Genomic DNA, 20,294 nt, shown 5'->3' on the forward strand with positions numbered 1-20,294 from the left:
AGTTCAAAAGTAAGGTATTTCTTTTATGATACTTAGCACATTATTGGATATTAATTTCATCAAAGCTAATGCATTCCTTAAAGATTGAGATTAAAAAATAAAATGCTAAATTATGAGAAAATTGAAATATTTTCAGTTTTTGAAACTCGGTTAAAAGTTAACTATAATAACTTTGAAAATTTTACTGTTATCAGATTAATTACCCTACTCCATAGATTTCAACAACATATAACTTTTATGTTTTCATTAAATAGTTAATAAGATACAAGCCTTCAAAAGTGCAACATTTAACATTATGAGAATGCTGTTCAATTTGACCAATTTTCAACCGCATGCAGGGCCGCGCCGTCCCTACGTGCAAGGTCGTGCGGGGCACGACGGCGCCAGAGTCTAAAAGGCGCCGAGCTGCACCAAACAAAAAAAATAAAATTCAATTTTTTATTATATCTTATAGTTGCGGTGAAATTATAATGCTCATTAAAACAAGCAATCCTCCTCGTTGCCTATCTAAAAAGAAAAATTATTGCCTTGCAGCGTCTAAACATGTTATTCAAAAGCGCATTCGTTTACAGTGAAGACACATGATGCTAACTAATGCATACTTTTGCATTTTTCTTCATATTTTGAGCAGTGAATGCTATTTCGGTATGTCTATCATTTCACGCGGTTGAGTTTACGAAGCGCAAGAAATTTGCTATTCCCCATTTTGGTTCTTACAGTGAATGTGGTCTATTATAAATTGTGCAATGTGTCTTTTTGCGATTGTTAACTATATTGTCCGTGGTAATTCCACATGCAGGGAGTGTTATTGCTGCTAATTTGATAAGTGTTTTCTTACTATAATTTTTCATTATTACTGTCTAGTTTTAGTTTTTTTACTTCACTTTATCATGTAATTTAGTTTTATTGTGTTTTGGGGGCTCATTTTAGCTGTTATTGTATTCTTGAAGTGTTTTTGCATTTTTTGGAGCTAAGCCTAACAGGTAGTGATCTCCTGGTTTTTGATCTTGTGTGCTTTATTGGGTGTAGCAACTCTGTTTATTTACTGCTGTTTTTAGTATTTATTCTAAGTTTTTTTGCATTTTTATCTTTCTGTTTTGCCTTTTGGAACATATTCACTGAGTAGAAATGGGTGTTATATGCATTATGAAAGAGGTAAAGAGTGGGAAGGGGGACAGGTGGATCTCTTGTGATTTATGTCATATGTTCTGCCTGTATAAGGGGGAAAATGAGTCTGTTTTTGAGGAGGATTATATTTGCACTAAATGTGCTGAACTCTCAGACTTAAGACTTAAGATGCTAGTTTTGGAAGCCCAGTTAGCATTAGGGTGTACGCCAGTTGTAGAGGGTATAAATGTTCCAGAGATTCAGGGGGAAGTTTCAAATGAGGAGTTAGATTGGGAAACTAAGGGTGTAATTTTGGGGGACTCTATGGTAAGGGAGGTGGGTAACACAGTTGGGAGAGTAAAGCGTAAGGTGGCTAGGTGTTGTTTACCAGGGGCTCGGATAAAAGACGTTAATATGGTTGCTGAAAAAATTTTTGAAAAAAAAATAGAACCGACTTCAAAATTGCTCTAAAAAGTGAAAAATAATTTTATTCTTTAAACACCATCGATAATACTTTTAAACATAATTTTTGAAGTTGGCGCAAAAACGATCGATAAAATCATTCACAGCCATAACTGAACTACAAGTATAAATTTAACCAGGTCTAGTTTCTTCACTACCACATGCATTGACCCTTGATGACATCATATTTGAGTAACGATATAAATGTTTCGTTCCTAACTTTAGATGATTTTTTGATAAAAATATGAACGAAGCATGGTTACAATGGATTTTCCTTTTTGTTTTTTCGCCAACTTCAAAAATTATGTTTAAAAGTATTATCGATGGTGTTTAAAGAATAAAATTATTTTTCACTTTTTAGAGCAATTTTGAAGTCGGTTCTATTTTTTTTTCAAAAATTTTTTATTTCATTCTTTTTAGCGTAAATGCAGGTATTTCAGTAAAAGCAAGAAGTTACCTAGTAAGAAGTTCGGCTCTATATCACTGTATTGCTTTAGAAAAGCCTTTATTCAAAATTATCATTACAATTACTATTAATGTTACTGTTATATGGCACCAAACTTTTATAACAATGAGTTTCATATTGTCGCGTAGATGAAGATAACGAAGACAATGTGAAAGCCAAATGAAGCGAATACTCGTTAGTCTCAACTCGAGATCTTTATTCAGAACCACGAATGAACGTTACATCTCCTTATATACAACTTGAGAAAGTGCTGCAACTTTCCAGACTTGGAAAGATACAGAAATTAATAGAACATTCGTGAAAATACGGGAAACAATAGAAACGAAATTTTAGTAAAATTCACTTTGTCCTAGTCGGGATTTGAACCCGGGTCGCTCTTGTGGGAGGCGAGAATTCTACCACTGAGCCACTGTTATCAACAGATGAACAGTGCGAACTTCGCTACAATATCATTTTAATCATTTAATAGGGAAATTGCATAAAATTTACTGTTTTTTGCCCATAACTTTTTTTCTAAAGAACAAATATGGTCAAACAAAGTAATGGGACCTAAGTTGAGCCATCCCCTATCCATTAAAAGAAGAAACATCAAAATCGGTTCGCTAGGTGAGACGCTATGAGTGGACAAACAAAAAAAAAAAAACATACATACGGTATGAATTGATAACCGCCTCCTTTTTGAAGTCGGTTAAAAAGAAGGGAGTATTGAATAAGGAGGACATGGTTACTTTGTGGGTCGGAACAAATGATGTAGGCCACAGTAAAAATGAGGAGTTTTCTAGGGAATGGGAATCCCTGTTGGATAAAGCAACCAGCTTTTCGACGAATGTCCAAGTGGTTGGTTTGCTTCCCAGGTATGGAGTGCATAGGAGCTGGCTAAATCAACGTGCGAGGTGTATGAACTTGCTACTGAAGTCAATTTGCGAAAAGCGCAGTATCAGGTTCATTGATGTATGGAGTCATTGTAAACGGGATTGGATTGCTAGGGATGGCCTGCATCTGAGCTCTACAGGGATCAAAATGGTTAGTGGATTAATTTTAAGGGATTCGGAGTCAAAAAACTAAGTTGGAATGGGGGGCATGGTTCAAGCATCAGGTATCGAGAGAAATTTTTTTGGGTATTGCTAGAAATGGAAATAAAGTGATGAACAAGAGTAGTAATGTTAACAATTGTAATTTAGGAAATTTCAGGGTGTTAAATAAAAGCAACTTAGGCATGCTTAAAGTTTTCTATACCAATGCTCGCAGTATTAGGAACAAGATGGATGAATTGAAAAGCATAGTTATGGATGAGAAGTTGGATGTTATTGGAATTACAGAGACATGGGCTACCGAATCTGATGCAGAGTTATTACATATTGCTGGGTATAATTTGTTCAGACAGGATAGAGTAGGTAAAAGAGGTGGTGGGGTTTTATTTTATGTTAGAGACAGTTTTATTTGCAATGAATTGGTCATAAATGATAAGCCTACTGATATTGATATGGTTTGGCTGGAGTTGATGAGCAGTAAGGGCAAAAAGCTACGCTTTGGAAACATTTATAGGCCACTTAATTCAAACCAGGGACAAGATGAACAGATGTACCGTATTATTAGTGACATGTCCAGTAAGGGATCCGTTATCATAATGGGGGATTTCAATTTTCCGGGTATTGATTGGAATAATTTTTATCCTGGTAATGGCAAAGAAGAGGAATTTTTAAAAGTAATTGGTGACTGCTTCTTAGATCAAGTTGTAACTCAGGGAACTCGAGAGGAGGCAATTTTGGATCTAGTTTTTTGTGACATAGGTAGTTTTGTTCAGGGGTTGAGTGTAGGGGAGCATATTGGAGATAGTGATCATAACAGCATTAGGTTCCGGGTTAAATTTGAAGTGTGCAAAGATGATAATTTCAGGTTTGTGCCCAATTTCAGAAACACTGATTTTGTTGCACTTAGGCAGAGCTTGAAAGAGGTTTTTTCGTCAGGGTTGGAAAATAGCGACGTAGATCAGCAGTGGACGGAATTTAAGGATAAACTTGCTAAAACCGTTGGGGACTATGTTCCATTTAGGAGAAAAGGTGTTAATACCAAAATTTGGCCCATGTGGTTCTCCAGGGAGACTAAAGAAGCTCTTAATTATAAGCAAGCCACTTTTCGTAAGTTTAAAGAAACTGGTCAGAGTGCGGAGAGGCTCCAGTATGGTAAGGCAAGGCGAAATTTTAAGTATTTGGTACGGATTCAGAAAAGGGAATTGGAGCAAAGGCTGGCAGATGACATTGATGGGAACCCTAAGAGGTTTTTTGCTTATGCTAATTCTGGGAAAGCTCGAAACAGTCAAATTGGGCTTTTGGTTGATGAGTATGGAAATTTAATCCAAAACGATAGGGATATTGCAAATGTTCTGAATAACTTTTTTTCCAGTGTGTTTAATGATAACTGTATCTCAACAGTTGACACTAACAAGACACAAGCTATTATACAGCTTGAGGATTTTGTATTTTCCAGGGAGGAGGTTTTATTTCATTTGAAAAAGATTAAAGCAACTAAAGATTCGGGACCAGATAATATTTATCCAAAAATTTTAGTTGAATGTGCAGAGGAATTAGTGGATGTTATTTTGAATATTTTCAATGCTTCTTATAACTCGGGGACGGTGCCAGAGGACTGGAAGCTGGCTAACATAACGCCACTCTTCAAGAAGGGGTCTAAAGGTCTTGCTGGGAATTATAGACCTGTAAGTTTGACTTCGGTGATTTGTAAGACTTTCGAAACTTTGATCAAAATTAAGATCATGATGTTCTTAGAGACTAATAGTCTGTTGACTAGTTTGCAGTATGGTTTCAGGAAAGGTAAATCCTGTACTACTAATTTATTGCATTTCTACGACAAGGTTACCTCAGCTTTAGATAACAAAAAATGTGTGGATGTTGTTTATATTGACTTTCAAAAAGCTTTTAACAAGGTACCGCATGTTGCTCTTCTCAGCAAGTTAGCTGACATTGGAATAGGAGGAAAAACTTTACTTTGGGTTAGAAATTGGCTTACTGGTAGGAAGCAAAGAGTAGTTGTGAGAGGAAATCATTCTAATTGGAGTGATGTTTTAAGTGGGGTTCCTCAGGGATCAGTTTTAGGGCCTCTTTTGTTTATTATATTTATGAATGACATCAATGAAAATATTTCTGGAAGCATGAATTGTTTTGCTGACGATGTAAAAGTTATGGGGATTGTCGAAAATGAAGAACAAGTAAAACAGCTGCAAGAGGATTTAGATCATATTACTAAGTGGGCAGATAAATGGGGTATGGCAGTTAATGTAGGGAAATGTCAAGTGCTACACTTAGGTCATGGAAATAAGCGTATGAGATATCATTTACAGGGTTCAGTCATAAATCAGGCAGAAAATGTTATGGATCTGGGTGTCTTTATAAATCAGGACTTCAAGTTTAGTCAACAGTGCAGTATTGCTAGTAACAAAGCCAACAAAATGCTTGGGTTCATCAAGAGATCTATTTCAAACAAATCTAAGAAAGTTCTTCTGCCTTTATATAGGAGTTTAGTAAGACCTCATTTGGAGTATGCTGTTCAGTTTTGGTCGCCTTATTTGAAGAAAGATATTTTCGTATTGGAAAGGGTTCAAAGAAGGGTAACTAAATTAGTAAGGGGACTCTCAGATTTAGATTATGATACCAGACTTAATAGGCTTAACATGTATAGCCTGGAGCAAAGGAGAGTCAGAGGGGACATGATTCAGTTATTTAAATTTATCAAAATGAAAGATGTAAATGGATTAAATTTTTGCGGGGAAAGCAGGACAAGGGGTCATTGTTTTAAGCTATTTAAATCTCAGGCTAACTTGGAAATCAGGAAAAACTACTACTTTAGCAGGGTCGTGGGCACTTGGAATAGCTTACCGGAAGAGGCGGTAATGAGCAAGGGAGTGGATAGCTTTAAGAGGGCCATTGATCTTCATTGGGGACTAATTAATTGACTAGGACCAGCCTAGCTGGGCCCAGAGCCTGTTGCTGGTCGTCACATTTGTATTTGTATTTGTATTTGTACCGTATAATACACGAAAAAATACGGTAAGCACATTTGCATATCATTTACTTTTGCATAATAAACATTTATTGTAGACAATAATTAAGGTTAATATTTTAGTTCCGAAAAGTAACGACTTGACCATAATTACTCGATTCCCCAAGACTAATAATAAGAGTCTCTGATTATTAGTTTATGGTGATAAATTGCCGGCCAGAGGATTTTTGTCACGCACAGAGTCAATACTACACCAGAGACAGTGCATAGTGTGGTAATTACAGAGGACAATATAACGTTATAACAAAGAGAAAATTTGCAAAAAAGCGCATAGACATGACGTCCTACTTTTAATGAGGATTTTAGAGGCCGTTTTCCTCATTGGGTACTGCTATTTATTCTAATAGCCATTTTAAGGGTTGTTGACCCTAAATTGAAAACGTATTGAAAACTTCGTTTTTGTTTTTTTTTTTTTTTTTTTTTTTTTTTTTTTTTTTTTTTTTTTTTGAGCAATCACAATTGCTTATTGTTCTCATTTCACGGTCCTTGGCGTTATGGTTCCTTTTTCAGCTAGGACCAGGCCTGCAGCACCATCGCCCACCAGCTCTGGTTCTGAGCACTTTCCCCCGAATTCCGCTTCTCCTGGTCGGTGTGGCGTCCATGTCCTATACACACGCACGTTCACACACATACATTCACACACACGCGCCGTTAAACACATACACACACGCCTAAGTGCATACAGTGCATACACACAGGTCTACGCACACACACAAGCCTACACATGCACGCACGCGCGCCTGCACACACACACACATGCGCGCGCTTGACTGCCCAGGAGGAGGGGCAGGCTTGGGGGGACAGGAGCCGTTTCTAAAAAAATAACTCCAATGAGTAGGGTCCTGTCGCAATTGCGAAAACATAATTTGAATTAAAAATTTCAGAATTCAAATTAATTTTTTTTTCAGGGACTACTTGATTCTATACTAATGAGCATTTTTACTATCCTTAATCAAACAGAGAACAGGGAGTTCTAGATACAATGATCTTTCAATTCCAGTGCATTTTTGGGGATAGTTTATAGAAGTATATTTTGGGATTTCTTATTTTTCTTACAATGTAAAAAAAAATAGAGGAAAAAGAAGTCTTCAATTTTATAATGCGGTAATTAATTTCGCATACAGGAAAAATGCAGCTCAACACACATTTGTTTTCTGTCATATTTACAAACACGTCGGTCAATGCAGGAACGATCCTGGGTCCATGGTTACCATATTGGCGACTTCATCTATTTCGAGGCGAGTTCTTATCAACATGCCGAACATGATGCCAAAAAAAAAGTGCAATACCATAAGCAATACAGTTGCAGTTTATTTTTCCTTTTTGGAAACACTTCCTGAAGGAGTATATTCTTTCCGATTTTAAGGTACTTTTTTACATGTATTTGGTATTTTCAAGAATGGTAAATATCATTTAATGCAAATTAGTTTAAGAAAATAAACCGGTTCGTTCTGTATTCCAAAGTTATATATTTTGAATTACAATAAAACAAACTGAATGACGTTACAGTTTTTCCGCATTTTTTTTGAAATTCCATTTGCACCAGAAAAAATCTTTCCTAAATCAGAGATGCTCCTCCTCCCCCTCAAAAACAATGACGTACCCTCCCCTCAAATGCATCCCCAAAATGAGATCCACTCAAAAAAGCAAAGACAACTTTTAGCAAACCCTCCTCTCCCTAAAAATTTCAATCACGCTGTGTGCTCTGAATTCCCTCTCGTTGCACTTTATTTATCTATTTATTTAGAAGCTAAGCAGCTTCACATAGATAGAGGACTGCGTGCCAAGCGCCTTGCCTCCGGACACACACAGGAAAGATTTACAACAATAGAGAAGGAAATAACACTCAGGGCACAGGCGGGAATAGAACCCACGATCTCCGGCTTGGAAGACAAAGTTTCTACCACAGAGCTACGGAGGCCCCCTCGTTGTACTAACTACCTTAATTGTGATAACATATTAATTGACCCACTTGAGCGCCCACCCAAGGGGGATCGTGGCACGAACTGTACCATAGAAATTTTAAAGGGTATCCTGAGTGCTGCTCCCGATTGGGGGGGGGGGGGGGGTAACTACGAAAAACGTAGATGCAGAGGGGTGCCCACCTTGGGGAGGTCATGGCGCACTGCACCATCGAAACTGTTACGGGGGGGGGGGGTGTATTTCGAGTGGTATTTTCCCTGTAATGGGGGTCTTATTTTGGAGGGGGTGCACCCTTGCTCTTAAGGGGAGGGGGGAAAACCCTAGATGCAGTAATTAAATGAATGCAGTATGAAAATACGAAGATTGCTAATGAACCACTAGTAAGTCCGTCGTCATTTAGGGGGTTCGGGGTATGGGCGCCCATAAGCAAAACTTTAAGGGGGGAGGAGGTCAGATATTTTCCCCATGGTTTAGCAAGATACTTTCCGCATAGAAACCGATTTCAGTACAGATTAGAGTTATTAAAATTTGACATTTTTAATAACTAATTCATTAATGGGTGGAGAAATGTTTTTACTTTCTTGCTAGAAAAAAAAGCACTAAAAGCAAGGAAGTTCTAATTTTCAAGGTGGGGCTTGAGCCCCCCCCCCCCTCATGTGGACGAAAGGGAGGAAAGTCGAAAGTCCCCCTTGCTTTGGAAAAATAATGCTTTTTATTAGTTATAAGTGGCAAGCGGGCGTGTTTTTCGGTGTTTCCCCGAGTCAATTCCCATTGAGTGCACCCCCCCCTCCATGTCAAATTTCAAAATGAAGGACCGCAGAAAAATATTTCTGGTTGTGCTGCCCCCTAATAGGGAATATGTTGGAATTTTTTCCCCCTTCCACTTCAAAGAAAACGCAAACCTACCTGGACTTAAGGCTACCCACCGATTTGTTACGTTAAACTATTTATTAATTTATTGCAGCGAAAAGGTAAGGAGCAAGTTACTAACTACTTCATTAAGTTATTTACTTAGCCCAATTTATATAATATGTGCATATAAGTATACAAAGGGCAAATGTATGTTCAAACTAACAAACTAAAAAACTTCCTATCCTCTCCTACTCCATGATTAACAGACATTAAATTAACGTGACTAGGTGCGCACCCCCCCCCCCCCCCTTAGTTTAAAAATTCCCTACTCTTGATTTTCCCCTGCAATAGAAACTGAGTATTTTCCGCATCGTTCCCTTGGTTCTTTTTGAAATGACGAGCCTGTCAGTTGTTTGTACACTCAAAACAGCCTTCATTAAAAAAAAAAAAAACTATTTATGACTTTTTAGTAATTAAAAAAAAAAGTTTAATACAGAAAAATGTTCATATAAGCAAATGGCTTAAGGAGAAAAAAAAAAAAAAAAAAAAAAAAAACGATAACACTTGCTTAAAATAGAAAAGAATTTTCCAAGTAATGTGTTTCATATGATATACATGATAGAATTCTGAATAGATTAAAATTTGACTCTTAATAAAACTCGATGTGAAACATAAGGTTAAATAACAATTCTTAATAAAACTATGTAATATATAAAGCTGAATAATTTTCTTGTAAATATACAGGCGTCTCTCGTATTCGTTCCGTGTAGTATCGAAATCGTGTTATACGACACTTTTTAAAACATTTTTTACACTAATTAATCATGTACATAGTAAAAATAATGTAAATATGTATCGCGTTGTACCGAAACCGTGTTATATGAGACTTAGAAATAATGTAAATCAAAGCATGTCTATCGTGTTATATCGAAACCAAGTTTCATGAAAAACAAAGTAAAACATCGAGTTATCAAACATTTACAGAATGTATTAAAGAAAAAAGAAATTTCTTCTTTATTAAAGATAACTTTCGTGTTATATCAAAACTATGAAGTGTTAAATTGAAGTTCCGTACCGTGTAATATCGAAACCGTGCTGTGCAAGTAGTGTTATACGAGGGACGAATGTACTACAGTAAATTTGTTAAAATCGAAGGTCAATTACATTGATTGTATTATAAAATAAAACCTGTTAAGTGTGAAGCATATGCAAAATATAATGCTGTGGTTTTATTTTAATTTAGAAGCAAAATTATCCACTTATAATTGTAATGTGTGTTGTTAAAATGCTAACACTAAAAAAGAGAGCAAAAAGGAAATAATTCATTTATTTTAATGTAAGATATAGCTCACATTGTAAGACAATTATTAAAAAGCCTGCAATTACAGCATATAACCAAATCCAGAATAAAACATTCTTAAAAATTTGTTAGTGTGATAAATTGAGGAATGTCTCCACATGGTTTTCAGCACTTACATTCAACATGGTGCGAATATTTTTAATGCTCTTGCTCAAATGTTCTTGACATTGAAATATGAATATAGCTTAAAATTACTCCTCTGTTAATTTGAAAGAATGATATTTTTAAAACCCCCACGGAAAATACATGCCGAAATGACTGTCATGCTAAACATGTTACCAAACTATGTATATTATTTTCACGATTACTACTAATATAGTGCTTTTGTAAAAAACAATCAAAGTACAAGAAAAATATATTTGACCCAAAGAAAGACAATCATTTTCTTTTTTAAGTATAGCTCTGAAATGTAATATTAAGTACATAATTGTAAGAACTATATATGTCATTGCTTTGATGGGATTTTTGAAACATATCAATAACATAAGCATATATACCACTACTAATATACACTTAAGTTTTGCTGATACCTTTTATTTAAAATGCAATGTTGATTCAATTCTCATTTTCTTTTGATTCCCCTCACTTGAATACTTTGCTTAATTCCAGCATGCCAAAGAACGTTTTGTAAATGTTTTCTTTTGACATTGATGAAACTTTTGCACCAGGAAAAACTTCAGACTACTGAGCTAACTACAGAAGTAGCTTAGAGAAGCGTATTCATTCTTGGTGTGATAAAAGCAAGAATTTATTTTAAAATAGAATAATAGTTTTTTTTAAAAACCGGCTGTGTTACAATTCTAAGCAAAATAATTGTACCAGAAACCAGAAATAAAATATATCTGCGATCGAGTAAAAATGTTCAAACCAAACTTTTTATCTCGAGGGAAAATTAGCTTTAAAAATGTTAGCATTCATAAAGAGGGTTTTAGTCATAAATTAAGTGACAACATCCCTTTATATTAATTCCGTAAATGCTTTTTATTACATCAGCCACAGGAATCATATATTTACAGTCTACACTATACTATGAATGATGTTGAATGCACTTGAATTTTAACAAGTCGGTTTTAAAGCATAATTGCCAGCAAAATTAAGACTTCACAGCAGACTTTAATAAAGTAACTGTCATGCAAGGTCTAAATTAAACTAGTATTGTGCCTTAAGTTTCCATAAAATCATCCATCTTTTCGCCATTCAGGATCAAACAATTGACATCTTGGTAAACTAACATAGAGGAACCCTTCTGAAAAATAGATACAATAAGCAAAAAATGTATTCATAATTCACAGTACAAATTGGACATTCAACTTTGGGCACATTGAAATAATTATTTTTAGACTTATATCCACAGGAAGTTTGTGCATCAGATGAGCTTAAAAACTGATTTCTGACTGCAAAGCATAGACCCACCATTTCAAAGATTCTAATGGTTGTTCTTGCTCTTTGAAAGGTCCAAATAAGGCATTATTACCAGCAAAATTAGGACTTAGCAGCCAACTTTAATAAAGTAACTGTCATGCAAGGTCTAAATTCAACTAGTATTGTGCCTTAAGTTTCCATGAAATCATTCATCTTCTCGCCATTCAGGATCAAACAATTGACATCTTGGTAAACTAGCATGGAGGAACCCTTCTGAAAAATAGATACAATAAGCAAAAAATGTATTCATAATTCACAGTACAAATTTTACATTCAACTTTGGGCACAATGAAATAATTATTTTTATACTTATCCCACAGGAAGTTTGTGCATCAGATGAACTTAATACTGATTTCTGACTGCAAAGCATAGACCCAGCATTTCAAAGATTCTAATGGTTGTTCTTGTTCATTGCAAGGTCCAGTTAAAGCATTATTACCAGCAAAATTAAGACTTTGCAGCAGACTTTAATAAAGTAACTGTCATGCAAAATCTAAATTCAACTAGTGTCGTGCTTTAAGTTTCCATGAAATCATCCATCTTCTCGCCATTCAGGATCAAACAATTGACATCTTGGTAAACTAACATGGAGGAACCCTTCTGAAAAATAGATACAATAAGCAAAAAATGTATTCATAATTCACAGTACAAATTTTACATTCAACTTTGGGCACAATGAAATAATTATTTTTATACTTATCCCACAGGAAGTTTGTGCATCAGATGAACTTAATACTGATTTCTGACTGCAAAGCATAGACCCAGCATTTCAAAGATTCTAATGGTTGTTCTTGTTCATTGCAAGGTCCAGTTAAAGCATTATTACCAGCAAAATTAAGACTTTGCAGCAGACTTTAATAAAGTAACTGTCATGCAAAATCTAAATTCAACTAGTGTCGTGCTTTAAGTTTCCATGAAATCATCCATCTTCTCGTTATTCAGGATCAAACAATTGCCATCTTGGTAAACTAACATGGAGGAACCCTTCTGAAAAATATACAATAAGCGAAAAATGTATTCATAATACAAATAGAACATTAAACTTTGGGCACACTGAAATAAAGCATTTTTATACACATGTACGCAAGAATTTTGTGCATCAGATGAACTTGGAACTGATGACTGACCAGTGAAAAACCCACAATCTCAAAGATTTCAATCATTGCTCTAACAATGACTGCTCACTGAAAGGTGAACTTATACTTCAGGTTCTATTGACAAATGTACCAGGTGCCCTACTTATTTAATAGAATAGTGTTTCATGCTTAAATAATTTAGCTCTTAGCAAACTACAAAAATCTTTCATTTGTTGCTAGACAAAGTTAAAGTTCAGTAGAAATTAAAAATCTGGCATATAATTTTAAGTAATGAATTAAGCAGCTAAATAGTTTAATTATGTACGGATTAGGAAATAAGTATTTTACTCATGATAAACACCTATTCGTTACACATCTATAATGCTGGATAAGAATAATACCTAAAATGCATGAATTTTGACAGTAAATTAAACAGCATACTGATTTCTGACACCAAGAATATGAAAATTAATAAATGTTCATTTTTGGAACACCCGGGAAGGCTAATAGGGAGAATATTCAACAAGAAGACAAGATATGATGGTTGAAGGGAAGGGGACATAACAGGAAGAACCTTTACAGAGTTAATTTTTGAAGGAAATATTTTGCCGGGAAATTGAACAGTTAAAGGGCTATTCCACGGAAAACGGTAATTTTTTCCTGCACGTGACGCTTCATATATTTCATAAAAAATAATTTAAAAGGGTAATGAACAAAATTTTGTTGCTTAAGACATCACAAACGCATGTGTGACTTCTTTAGCAAAACTTTCTTCAAAAATTATTTCTTTTTTATGAAATACAGAAACCGTCACGTGCGGGACAAAATGACCATTTTCAATGGAATAGGAATAGACATATTTTTTTTTCAATGGTTTAAATAATTATTTCTAAATTTATGAGATATGTTTCCTTTACATTGGAACCATAGCTTTCAAAATCTGCAGTTTGTTTCGTCATTGCTGTATTAATAGAGCAAAAATATTAGATTATCTACAAGCAAAGTACCAGAGTTTGACTTTAGATGTCACGCACGTGACGCATGTAAATAAATTTTAATTTAAATAACAAAATTGTTTCAGAAGTATCTTTGTATCAAATTTAAAGATTAAAAAAATTGCTTACCCCAGTTTCATTAAAATATTAAGAGATATAACGAAATGTTAATGAAATTTAAGCGTATTTTTGTCCCACATGTGACGGAAGAATGGCCCTAAATAGTTTCAACTATGCAACAGGAAAAGAAAATAAATGTCAGAATGAAGTTATTTGATGCTCAACTACACAGGAGACAGAAAGAATCCTTACTTAAGACTTGATATCTGAAAGAAAGTTAATTTTGGCAGAAAATTAAATTTGCTGCTAAATATTCCTAATTGTTCAAGGAACAAAAATGCTTTACAGTACAATTTTCAATAGTGTTCATTAGAAACACATCTTTGCACGCTAATGGCTAACAGGAGGAATCTGCCCTTAAGAATAGATGACAGGAATAAATTTAATTCTGGCAGTAATTAAATTAATTATACATCAAAATGGTTTTACTAAATGAAGGAAATTAAACAATTTACTCACGATAACAGATTTCTAGTTGACGCAGATCTACGCACGCTAAAGGCTGACAGGAACAATTCTGACAAAAGTCAACACGTCTGAGAAAAATGATTGTTAATTTTGGATAATTAAGCAACTCAGTAGCTTTAATTATGCAAGGAAAAGGAAACATCTAAATGTTTCACAAAGGATAAACTTTTAATGATGTGAATACATGCACGCTTACAGGAAGAATCCTTAAGGACGTCTTAAAGAAATGTACGTTAATTTAGGCGGGAAATTAAAAGAAGCCTAATAGTTTCGATTATTCAAGGGGGGGGGGAAGCAAAAATCTCAAGCACATGAGAAACGTTTATTTAATGCACACTTATGCAAGCTAACGTCTAACAACAATTCCCATATTATATTAGATATCTGAAAGACGTCTAATTATGGCATAAATAAATATAAATTTTGTCCGGTTAGAAAGTACAGATGCACAGAATGATAATCTAGAAAAAAAAACCTAAGGCCTAGCCATAATAAATCTTAATACATGCTTTTAATTTCATGACCGTTGTACTGTCCAACTACAGATTGCATGGAATTTTCAAACGTCCAGATCAACGAATCTATGTGAATAAGGGGGAAAAGTAAAAATTTGATGCGCGTATTCCGCTCATTTGAATGAGACTCTGCTTCTGTAAAAGTTGACATCGGTAAAAAAATAATAAATTTATCCATTTCCGGCTGTAAAACGGTGTTTGTCATTCCATACAATCCGTGGTCAGACAGTAAGCATAAATAAAGGAACATGTTCTTTTTCAAAATAAAAAAAACAAAAAGATACAACTTACTATAGTCACATCCAAGAAAATGTTTCACTTACTTTCATGCATATTTAATTGTAAAAATCTCATCATAATAAACACATTACTCATTACTACATTCTTCAAGCCATTTTTTAAACCAAGCACGAGGTACAGGAAGAATCCTTATCGCCAAGTCTTAGAATGATATCATTTAGCGCCAAAATATAGGGTTGCCTCCCGTTTATCTGTCAGGATCGTTCCTGCATTGACCGATTTCCTATTTACAATGGTTTGCTAAAAGTTAACATGTTTTATTTTTTAGCTCAAATTTTAACTGTACTTAAGTTTTGTTTGGTATTAAAGCACCTCAATACGCATGTATAGCAAAAAACGCACCATGCCTTATGAACGAATAAAACGGGAGTACCCTCTGCACTTTTGCGTCTGGTTTAACGATTATAAGGAACTTGACAGATGCTTACAGACATCAGAGGTACAGTACTCATTTTTTTTAGTAACCCTCGGTGGATTGAAAAGCAAGCATTTTAAGTTCTTGGAGTTTTGGTTAAATTAATCAGTCTATTTTTTCGAAAGTTAGAATATCACTTATACTAATTGTACTTTAAATATTAGATGTTTTGTTATTTCCATTTAAATCTTACATTTTTTATTCCATGAGTAATTTTCCAACGGCATAATTTAACTTGCATGATTTTTTTTATATATTTTTTTTTTTGTCAGTGCTTTTATTTTCGGGACATTGACTGTTGTTTTTTAAATAAAAATTTGTGTAAAATGCACTTATTGTAAAAAGAGAACATAAATAAAGTGTGCTACCCACTACAGATATGAAGATCACACAGTTATATTGTGTTCCCATATTAACACAGAACAGAAAATTGGTTCATATATAGGAAATCATTTTATATTTTTTCACTCAAAAGTAATCCAAATACTGTCGGCGGCCCAGCTTAATCAAATATTGCCGATTCCTAGAAATATTATTCGATTAAGCGGGGAAATTTCAGTTACCTTTCTAGATTGACAACATTTGTTTTAAAACATAATAATAATAAATCAATAGGTATATAAAGAAAATAATTAATGTTATTGCAAAAGAGTTTTAGAGCTAAATAAAAAACAAAGCAGTTTAACAATTATTCAAGTACGCATGAAAATTATAAAAAGTAATTTACAACTTGAGTTATGAAATCATTGTTTTGACACCATTTTTCAGTGCAGTTGAGTCTCGACTTACGCGAGGGATGCGTTCCAAGACCCCTCGCGTAAGACAAAATTTCGCGTTGTGGGAAAGGGAATGCGTGGAAGCTTTTATATACGTACCCAATTATTTTAGACACTTGTAAACGTCACCTAAAACAGTTTTAAACCATTCCTTAACTATACATTACCATTTCTTGCATCAAAAATGGAATTTTTATTTGTATTTAATTTAAAAAGAGCTGTTTTATTCAACATAAAATACTGTTACGATGCAAAATCAATGATTAATAGGAAAGAGAGACATAAATTAAACTAGTACGGTATGTACAGTATAATAATACAATAATACACTATAGTTTTACTGTACAATAGATCCAGTAATGATATTTGTAACTTAAACAAATGAAGGTGATGATTATTTATGCAGCGTGGTCAAACCGTTATTCTAATATACATGTATTTTTAAATACAGTTGCTTCGCTAGTTCTTTTATAACGATTCCATATGGCAACACCCCTCTTCCTGGTTTCTTTCATTCACAATACAAGAGCAGCTTTCATTTTCATCAGTTTTGTGTTTTGCTTGCACACTACTCTACAAGCTTTTATGGATTTCCTTTTCTTGTCTTTTAATTGTGCGTATGGAAGATTCACTTATACCTATTTGTCTTGCTACCTTACTTCAGTTGAAACAGCACTCTGGTGAAGGTGTCAATATATTTCATTAAGTTTCGCATTTATAATGAAAAAAAATTTAATGGAAAATGAGGAGTAGTTGTTTGTATGTACTAACAAAGCGATGTTCAGACTAGTACGCTGCGGGAATTTCCGCTGCCAGTGATGCTACAGGGATGAAGGTCCATTTGGGAAAAAAATATTTTTTGTAACCAATAACTAAGTCGATACTTATGCATCGCAATTCCCTTCCGAAAGTTCTCGTGTTGCTGGCAAGGAATTCGCGTTAGGTCTAAAATTCTTTACTTGGGAAAAAAATCTCGTTACAGATGTTTCGCGTAAGTGGAATCGCGTTGTAGCGGGAGTCGACTGTAGATTATTTTTTGAAGAATTCCATAATAGGGTTTTGCTTGCTCAAGGTCTTTTGGAAACACTTTAACGACTCCTTTTTTCCCCTCCATATCTACCCTATCTTTTATTTGATATTTATCATCACCTAAAATGTGTACCGTATTTTCGGGAATAAGCGCTAAGGAGCCATTTCAAAAGCAACTCTAAAAAAATTCGTAAAAAAGATAAGCCATGAACGCACGAACAGCAGCAAAAGATGCAAAACGACGATGTGAGTAAATAATAAAATTAGAGCTAGGAGACAAGTTTCCCATTAGTTTGCTTGACCAAGCAACCTATTTTCGTGAGAGAGGTGGTAAATTATCTTTAAACACTGGACATTCATCCCTCTCTCTTACTAGTACTTTTGCTGCCTCCTCTCTATGACCCCTTCGCTCCAACGTGATAAGGCTTGCTTGCCCACGTGTATCAACTCTCTTCGGCGAAACACGTGCAATCGCTGACTCACCTTCCCTCCTCCTCTTTGCTTTACTTGTCGCGAAGGTCGAAGGATTTCCTGACCCCTTCGCTCCGCCGCGATAAGGCTTGCTCGCGCACGTGGATCAGCATTTCTTTCCTCAGTGAAACACGTGCAATCGCTGACTCACCTTTCCTCCCCCTCTTTGCTTTACTTGTCGCCTAAGGGCGAGGGATTTCCGCGAAATGAAAGCAAACGATGTGGTGCCATCTGTTAGCAGCATTTTCCGATTTTATTTTAAACTTGGAAAAAAAACACTGTATCCGCCGCACCCTTTATATGCGCCGCACCGGCAATTTTTTTACTTTTTTTCTTGTATGCGCCGCGGCAAGGGCGTAGCTAAGGGGGGGGGGGGATTTGGGGACAACCCCCCCCCCCCCCCCGAAACGTTAGTCTCAAAAAAAAGAGAAAAAGAAGAGGGAAGAGAAAGAAAAAAAGAAGAAAAAGAAAAAAAATCTCTACGACTTTTTTCTGTGTAACAAAGGTCAAAAATTCACTTCGCTCCCCCCCCCCCCCCAATGCCATTGAAATTCTGCTCCATGAGTGACCCTCAAGTATAAAGACGCCTCTCTCTGCTGCAACAATTTTTTGATAATTGAGTGAAATTTGACACTTCGCTTTAGAAATGAGATTGTTTGTTAAATCCACGTATAGGCAGCTTTTCTTTGTCATAGATTCTGCAAATTGTTAAATATGTTTAATTTTATGAGCCACGCAGTGGGAATATTGCATACAGTCGAATCTGTATATTTCGAATTTCACATTTAAAAAAATCGAGATAAAGAGGTTTTGAATTACGGAGGTTTGAAGAAACTTTTTATAGAAATTTGAAATATGATGGTGAAAATTTGAAATCGATACTAAAGACAATATGGGCTCTTGATTAAAATTCCTCTTTATTAGTTTTGTTAGGTATTTATTCTATTATTACATTATTAAGTGCTTTATTGCGAGTTTAAGGAATCATTTTGACAGTAAAAGAAACTTTAAGCATATCTTTTTCAAGAAAAGTCTTTTATTGCTTTTTGGTCCCTGATTTTTTTTTTTTTTTTGGATTCATTATTTATCCTCTTGAGGTTAGCAATTGCAGCAAATCTAACTTGGCCAGGAGTCTACGATTTTCCTTTTTTCATCACTTGAACTTATACTTTATTTTCACTCCAATCATTTCGGTTTTCTAAGGAATCACAATTTTAAGAAAGAGAGTAACCAAAGAACAGTACTAATCCAGATAACAGAGCGAAATGTCTTTTAACTTGAATGACCTTTAACCATGAACTTGAATGTTCATTTTACATGTCAAACCTGTGAATTTCACCCCCTTACTCTTCTTCCAAGAAAGTGCGCGAAACGACTGTCCTTTGGTTAATCTTCCTGGAAAGCCTATTCGTTGAACTCATTTACTGCCTCCTCAACTCTTGAAGACAATTCCTCTGTTTCTGAGTTGAAGAAAATGTTTTTGTTTGCAGCTTTGAAGATCATTGGGCTTCGAATCCGAAAATGATAGCATAACCGGAATTTGAGACGATAGAGGTTTTTGTTGGTCTGGTCTTGTGTGTGTCATAGGTCATAGTCAAAACTACCTTTGCTAACCAGAGTATCCATTGTAATCACATTGATTCTTCAGCCAGTATTTACTGCGTACTCTTTTGGAAACGTACATTCTGTTTAAAGTAGTACATTCTAAGTGAAAGTTGTTGCATAATGAAACGAACAAGACTGATAACAAGCTTTTTTCAACTCAAAGAAAAAAAATTAAAATGACGAAAGGATTGCTATAAAAAGAGAAAGTTAACGTCGTCTGAAGAAAACGAAGTACAGTCTGCAAAGCAGCGTTAGTCCCATCGGACTCTTCTGAAGGTAATTTTATTTTAATTCAAAAGAAAAACTGCATAGCATTACATGAATAAAATGTTTAAAAACGAGATGAATCTAGATTATTTCTATTAGCTTGGTTCGGATTAAAAAGTAAAAAATAAAAAAGACTTCTGTTTATAATACCCGAAAATTGCTGTTGCTCTCTCAAATAGATATATATGTAAATTCTAAAGCAGCTAATAAAATTTAAAATAAATATCTTTATAGATATATCTTTATAAATATAATATCTTTATAGTCTGACCACCGATGAGATTGAAAGTCAAACATCCAGTTTACAGGCGGAAATGGAAGTATCTATTAGCTTTCAGGGATGCCAGCTTTTGTAGATGTGCGTTAGCCTCTAAATTCAGCAGTCACACTGAAATGAACGGAACACGCTCATCAGATATTTGATTTCCCCCTGATTTGGATAGACTGGTTTTGACAAGACGTACATGTACTGGAGCTTAAACATTCTCTTCTAGTTTATAGTTAAAATTTTGGTCTTTTGACCATAATTAATGAATCCTCCATGGCTGATGAGCTCTGGATTCACTCTTTTTCTATTCCTACTTAATA

General features: G+C 34.8%; 1 protein-coding gene across 1 annotated transcript in view; it reads left to right on the forward strand.

The window, feature by feature from the left end:
* The first annotated feature begins 15,473 nt into the window (after positions 1 to 15,473).
* LOC129235190 (ankyrin repeat domain-containing protein 13B-like) overlaps positions 15,474 to 20,294 on the forward strand; it is a 41,899-nt gene continuing 37,078 nt past the window's right edge. The window contains exon 1 of the mRNA XM_054868888.1: positions 15,474 to 15,582. Within this exon, the coding sequence (XP_054724863.1) occupies positions 15,487 to 15,582 (96 nt within the window). The 5' untranslated portion in view covers positions 15,474 to 15,486. The remainder of the gene's footprint in view (positions 15,583 to 20,294) is intronic.

This window comes from Uloborus diversus, chromosome 1 (assembly GCF_026930045.1).
Source record: "Uloborus diversus isolate 005 chromosome 1, Udiv.v.3.1, whole genome shotgun sequence".
NCBI lineage: Eukaryota > Metazoa > Arthropoda > Arachnida > Araneae > Uloboridae > Uloborus > Uloborus diversus.